This window comes from Metopolophium dirhodum, chromosome 6 (assembly GCF_019925205.1).
Source record: "Metopolophium dirhodum isolate CAU chromosome 6, ASM1992520v1, whole genome shotgun sequence".
In the NCBI taxonomy this organism is placed as follows: domain Eukaryota; kingdom Metazoa; phylum Arthropoda; class Insecta; order Hemiptera; family Aphididae; genus Metopolophium; species Metopolophium dirhodum.
The window spans coordinates 38,478,206-38,485,901 of record NC_083565.1 but is presented as its reverse complement, the minus strand read 5'-3'; the positions used below and the strand labels follow the sequence as shown (position 1 = coordinate 38,485,901).

The following is a 7,696-nucleotide window of genomic DNA, read 5'->3' as shown; positions in this document are numbered from 1 at the left end:
AATCAAAACAAAAGTAATTAAACAAGTTATACAAATGCAGCATAATATTCCAAAGATTTGGATATATTTTTTGCTAAGCAATTAAAAGCACTTACAATTATGTTCAAATTGAAGCCTTTGAACATAATTAAAAGGCTTCAAGTATTGGATTTGTTATTTTTTGAAAACGAGAATCTTGCATTAGGCACATTGGTCTTCCATTCACTGTTATTAGTTTAACACAAGCAACCGGTAATTATTTTTTCTTGTCCATTTCAATTTTTATGGTCTTTTTTGCAATAAAATAACTCATAAGCATTTGACTTGAATCATTGTCTTTTTACATAAAAATAATTAATATAATTAATGTTTAAACTGTTAAGGGTATTATTTAAAAATTATACATTTATGAATACATATATAATACTCTTAAATATGACTGCAGTAAAACCATAAATGACACTTGAATGATATTCAAATACATGAATATTAATAATAATAATACATTTTGTATTGAAATACCTAAGCATTAACTAAGATTCATAAGATACATTCCAAGTTTCAGTTAACAAAAAATAAAGTATAATAATATTCACTATGCAGTATGCTTAAATAATAATTGGGCAGGTAGTACGTACCTATTGATTTTATTAATGATGTATTCATTATAATTTCTATTATAATGTTATGAGCAGATAATAATTAATTCATAATTTATTTTTAACAAATAATATTTGTTTATAAAAAAAGTAAAATGTTTAAATGATATAAACTTAACGTATAATAACAACAAAAATAGAACAATAGTCTATCTAACTTAACTTTTTTTTTCTTGCCTAATATTATGATAAATTAGTTCACTTAGTTATGTAAATTATAAAAAATAAAAACCTACCTTTTGTTTTTTGAATTTCTATGTAGACTCAGGAGTATCAATTTTCTTGTTATTTTTAACATCTTGGAGTTCATTAAACTTTTTTTTATGATGGGAAAAAATATGTTTTTCCAAATTGGAGGAATGTTTACCATTCATATTTTTATTACAATTACCTATGTTGCACTTTGAAGTATTTGCGCTTACGTTAAACGTTAAAAACATTTCTAGCACTGGATTTTTCATGATTAATGTTTAAGACTTAATAGAAAACAATAAAAAAATATTCAAAAATATTAAATATATATAAATAACGAATGCACCCTGTACGTCTGTACACTATACAATAATACGATGGTTTGTGAGGAGTGCTATACAAAAATACTGAACAAAATAAACAAATAATAACGAATATTAATAATAGTAGGTAATACCAAGATAAGTAAATAATATGATAGATTAGGTATATACTTAGTAGGTAATTAATATTAAATCACCATGTAGACCGTTGTATGGGAAACAGCCAAGAGGGGAATACCAGTAATATAAAATAATCAGTACAGCTATAAATAATAAATATATTATTTTTAATTTAAAATATAAAATATTATGATATTCTTATACACATCATATACCTATTGGCTATTACCCGTTTAGCGTGCACGTAAAACCTAAATTAAATCAAGTTCCCATATTAAAACCATTAAATATTTTAGACCAATCCTATAACTGTGGATGGTATTGAACATTCATTAGGTACGTACTATTTAATGATACAATAATAGGTATGATAATAAACTTTCGTTTTTCCCAAAAACTGAGTATAAAGAACATAGCTTACTATGATAAATCATGTGAATAGGTATAGCTATTTGCATGATTCTTCTGAAACTGTTTCTTTAACTTCTTGTAATCAATTACAGTGAGTGCTAATACAATTTATTTGCTTATTAACAGTGTCAGTGTTGTATAAAAATACTTTTAAAAAGTATTTGAGTAATATATTTTAATATACGTACTATTAAAAAATATTATTGCAAATATCAGTAAAGCTTTGCTTGAAAGTTTTGACAGTTAAATTTAAATTACATATTTACAAAATAATACTTAAAAAAATTAATCATTATAGCATTATATTATAGAAACTTGTTTACGTTAGGGATATTGTTGTACTATATTATTTATTAATATTAACAATTTATAATATATTTTATAAACCAATTATTAGTATGTAGATAGTAGATGAATACATTTCAAAACGTTGTTTGTTCGATTCAATGACAAATCAGTTACTTTAAAAATGTTCCTAGTCATCATATTTTCCCGCACCAAAACGTTTCCCCAATCCGCCCCTGAGTATAGATACTTAATTGTTTTGATTTGTTTTATTAAAACAAAATGCACTTAAGATGACACTACACAGACATTTGTTGTCTCTGTCTTATAAGTGAGTCAATTTTACATTTAGTAGATCAAGTTTAGCTCTGTTAGTTTAAAAAATAGAGTGAATTGACCTCTTATAAAATTTAAATGTAAGATTTAAAGCATCTTCTAGGCTTTTTGTTATATTTTAATTTTAAAGAGATTCACGAGTGTTTTAAAATTGTAAATTTTTTGTTTATCTTAAAATAATCATAACTTGCTTTAAAATTAAAATATAATAAAAAACCTAAGAGATACCTTAGATAATACCTTACCTTTTTAAATTGTATAAGAGGTCAATTCACTCTAATTTTTAAACTAACGCAGCTAACTGTGATCTGCCGAGTGTAAAATTTGGCATGTTATAAACTTGTAGTACAGAGACAACAAATGTCTGTGTAGCGTCCTCTTAAATCAAAAATAAAAATATTAATGCACCTATAATTTCAGAGTTCATTTGAATTAATGCTTATTTGCTGACTAACTTAAAGTAATGGCCTATGGATAACAATTGACATGATGATTTTTGTTGTCATCTGTAGTCAAGTTATTAAAAATAAATGATACATATCTTTTGATATATTATAATTATTAACATATTAATGTATTTTTGTTCCAGAAAGAGAGAAGGCGTTGCAAACATAGAACCTAGTGGTACTGCTGCAGAAGAGGATCAAGGAAAGGTATATTCTGTGGAAAAAGTGTTAGATAAACGTTCCAGAAATAATATGGTAGAATATTTCATTAAGTGGAGCGGGTACGATGACAAGAATAATACTTGGGAACCCAGGGAAAATCTTTATTGTAAATATTTAATAAAGGAGTTCGAAGAAAAATTAAGACAAGGGGGAAAGAAAAGAAAAAGAAATGGAAAAATTGGGCATGGTGGCCGTGGCCGTTTACGTACACTTTCAAGATCAACAGTTGCAACTAGTTGTTCATCAGAAACTCGTCGTCAAGAGACCAGGATTGAAACGGACGAAGAAATTGAAAATATTGACACGGTCAATGATTTTTCTGCCACACTACCAATACCTAAGATTCCGGAAAAAATTATGGGTAAAACTGTTGAAAATGGCCAGTTGGTATTTTTGATGAAATGGAGAGGAATAGAAGAATTCAATTTAATCCCAGCTAAAGAGGCTAATTTAAAGTACCCTCAAATCGTTATCAAGTATTACGAAGAAAAATTTCATAAAATATAAATGGTGTTTAACTACTATAATATGAATAAGGATTACATGTGTTCAAAAAATAACATTTATTTTATATCAAATCCTATGGTAAATGTTTTCAATTATTTTTTGATTATATGTGGAAGTTATGCCTTACAAATAAAAATAACAGTTTATCTATTATAAAATACTTAAATGTTAGTAATTGAATATAATTTCATAAAATGGAATTTTTTTTCTATTTAAGATGTTAATAATTAACTTATTAATTTTGAAATTGTTCATTATTTTTTTGTTTAAATTATAATGTAATAGTGAATCATTTAATCTTAAAAGCAAAAATTATATACCTATTAATTTAAGTATATTTTTTTGTTCAAATGTTGGGCGTAAGCATTCTCAATTTGTTTTATTTTAAACATTAAAGTATTTTTCACCATATTATTTTATCTTTTATTATAACTTTTAAAGATAAGTTAGAACTAATAATATACCTCAAGAGTTCCCATTTAAAATCTTCAATTTTATTTTAATATGGCCGAGTATCTATGTTAATGGAAGTTTTTTTTATTTTATCAAAGTGAAAAATTCTATACAAACCAATAAAACGCTTATTAATTATACAGACAACAGTTGAATCTCGAGGGGAAAAATACATTTGATTTACGTATTTTTCTAGTTTAAACCTCAAATACAGCTTACACCAAGTTTACACCAAGGTTAGTATATAACCTACACTAGGAGTCACCCCGTGGCGCAACTAGCACAAAATCTTAGGGGGCAATAGCCTAACCTAACCTCAATACTATACCAAATGGTAACACGTGGGGGGCTCAGCCCCCCACACCTTGGACACACCAACTTAAAATTTAAACACTATTAAAATACAAACATTTACTTTTAATTTTATGTTTTATATGCACCATAAAATAGTTATTGATACGTTATATAAGATTCATTTTTCTTTTATTGATGGCTGTGAATTGTTCTAAAATGATATCAGGATCAATTTCTACATCTTTTTCAATATTCAATATCGATAAATTACTAAATCGATCTTGATCCATTGTAGATCTCAAGTATGTATTTATTCGCCTCATGGCAGAAAATGCACGCTCGGATGTTGCAGAAGAAATTGGCAATGTATTGGCAACTTGAACCATCTTATAGAAATTTGGGAAAACTTTTTCGGATAATTTTTCCTGAATGAAACTAAAATTATCTGTTTTTTCATTTTTGCAGAATAAATTTCGAAGACAGCCATTTCATTTTTAAGATCATATTTATTAATTTCAAATAAATCCTGAAAAACACATTAAAATTTAAAATACTATATTAGTTTCTATCAGTAGGTAACTAAATAAAATTATATAAAAAAATAATTACAATTGTTAAATTAATTTAACTATTGTAATTATTTCATCAATTAGTTAGGATTACACAACATTTAGTTAAGCTTAAAAACTTAATTAATTTTCCAAGTCTATAAAAAAATTACTTTATAATGATCAAGATGCAAACTACCATTAAAATCAAATCTACGTTTCATGTTTGAAATGATTGTGTCCATAATAACAAAAATGCATTTAATTTCCAATAATTCTCTGCCTAGGAATCATTTTTGTTGGAACAATCCTCAGAGTCTGCTGCAGTCGTTACTGTAACAGCATACTCTTTTAAACAATTTGGTTCTTTTTTACGCCTCTTTGGACCTATGATCATAATGGAAGTATATATATATATATAATATATAAGTAGTATCAATGGCACGATTAGTATTGCCTTGATGTGAGTTATCAATTGAAATATCATTTTTTGAACAGAATATTTTAATTTCAGCCCACAGTTCAGAGAAATGTCCATCTCAACGATTATTTTCGAGGGTACGAATTACTTCTTTCACCAAATTACCAGATTTGCCTAGAGTTGTCCCCTTTGCCTGAAGATGAACACTTAAAATATTTATTGATAGTAAGATTTCATGTAAGATAAACAAATAAATAATAAATTTAACATCTAAAATTGTTGCACGTACATCTAAAAATGAATGTAAAAATTAAAAACTGAAATGAAACATATTGAGGTATTCATTATTTAGTTTTATAACCTACCAATTGCATGGGCAACATCTTTATATTTTTGTTTATTTATTTCCTCGTCCAAAGATTTTAAAATAGCTTGATAATTTGTAATAAGAGCTTTGCAACTTTTATATCGACATACCCATCTGGTTTCGCTAAGCTATGTTAGTTTGTTGATTTTTAAACCAAGTTTCTGTTGCATTTCGGTTAATTTGAAATCTTTTGATGGATGTGAGAAATCCACATATAAAGCCTCCAAACCATTAAATAAGTTTCTTGCATCCTAAAATAATGAGTATTTAATACTTAAAATACCAATACTGATACTTATTAATTATAAACAATTTATTTAATTCTTACTTTTAAATGACTGCACATATCAACAATAACCAAATTAAGCTTATGTGCAATGCCGTGCACATAAATTGCTTGGGATGCTAAAGGGTGAGCTTGCCTAAATTTTGCCTGGACACCTCTAACTGACCCAGACATTACTGAGGCTCCATAATAGGCTTGGCCAATAATAGAGATTTCATTTAAATTTGAGGAGTTAATGAAGTATAGTAACACATCAACCATGAATTGGCATTCTGGTTTTTAGAAACATCATGAAATTCAATAAACATTTCAACTACTTTTAAATTATTTGCATATCTTATACAAATTGCCAACTGCTCTTGTTTATGACATCTATTCAACATTTATTATAATTATAACTTATTAAAGTAGTTTTGTAAAAATATTGTATACATTACCGAGCTTCGTCACATTGCATACTAAACATGCCACATTCTCTAATTTCTTTAATTATATAATTTTTCAAATTTAAAGCACAAATAGCTATTAATTTGTTTTGTATGGCCCAAATTGAATAATTTTTTTTTTGAAAATTATAAATTTTACCAAAGTATGGATTGTGTTTGGCAAATAAAGAACACATTTCTTTAAAATTTCCTATTTAAATATTTTAAATGATTCATATTATGTCACATAATCACATGTTATAACTTTTAATACTTAATTAGTTAATTATAATAATAAAGTGGTTGGGTAATTAAAATGTATTAAGTACCTACCTATTTTAATTTAATAAGTGAGCTAATGTTAATTAATTTAATATTTTACAATTTTATCTTTAACAAAACTAAAATACTTAAAAATTACAATTTCAATTTCAATATCAAAGTAACAATATATACAATTACCTCTGTTTGTTGAATTTACATCCTCTCTATGAGCTTGTAATAATAATCCTTGTCGACTGTGATATTGTAACGTCTTCTCTTCACCTGGGCTCTTACCCGTTCAGGTGTCGTTCTGTTAGAACGTTCTTCCGTTCTCGGAGACTCGACCTCGGTTTGTGATATTATTTCTAGGGATCAGGGTTACCTTATGTGAAGCAAAGTACTCAACGTAATATATTTATGTATATCTGTTATTGAATATTAATGTATTATTATTATCTACTACAAGTTACAACATCGAAAGTATACTTATAAATTATAACTCCGGGCTACCGATCGGGCCATGGTGTGTCGTGGGTGCCGATGTCCAAATGTGGGTTGAGCTAGTCGTCCGCAGGTCCACTTCAGGTCGTTGTCAGTCCTCGAGTTTCACTATCGACCACCGACTATGAATCTTCATTCTTGACCATCCAACTATCAACCGCCGACTATATTCTATCGACTACCTCACTGTAGACTCTATCATAACTATCTACCGCCAGGCTAACGTTTTAATTCTGAATAACAATAAACGCAAAAATTGTGTAACGTTTTAATTCTGAATAACGATAAACGAAAAAATTGTGTAACGTTTTAATTGTAAATAACGTAAAACGGAATTTTTTTTTTTTCAAATGCAAGCCCTGTTAGTAAGTTAAATTCACTCGAATATACTCTCATTTTATAAATTGGTTCATAATAAATACCCGATCCATGTCCTTGGAAGTTGTCGATAATCGTCTCTTCTGTTTGCAACGTATCTGGTATTATCACGCTTAATGCTAGAACAACTGTAACTATTGCGAACATTTTACAATTTACTAAATTATAAAAATTAAAACGAATTGATTAATTATAATATAGTATAAAGATTTCCGATTACATGTTATTAATGTTAAATATTAAATTACAATTTTAAAAACGATAGTTATGCTTATGACA

The 7,696-nt window shown here is 27.1% G+C and overlaps 1 protein-coding gene and 2 pseudogenes across 1 annotated transcript; 1 reads left to right on the top strand and 2 right to left on the bottom strand.

Annotated features, from left to right (window-relative positions):
- Positions 1-2,262: 2,262 nt before the first annotated feature.
- LOC132947796 (chromobox protein homolog 3-like) lies at positions 2,263-3,480 on the top strand. Its single transcript, XM_061018027.1, has 3 exons — positions 2,263-2,300; positions 2,895-3,079; positions 3,122-3,480. The coding sequence occupies exons 1-3, from the start codon at positions 2,263-2,265 to the stop codon at positions 3,478-3,480; spliced, it is 582 nt and encodes a 193-aa protein (XP_060874010.1).
- Positions 3,481-4,394: 914 nt separating this feature from the next.
- Positions 4,395-4,999, bottom strand: LOC132947795 (52 kDa repressor of the inhibitor of the protein kinase-like; annotated as a pseudogene).
- Positions 5,000-5,058: 59 nt separating this feature from the next.
- On the bottom strand, positions 5,059-6,023 carry LOC132947794 (uncharacterized; annotated as a pseudogene).
- Between the last annotated feature and the right edge of the window lie 1,673 nt (positions 6,024-7,696).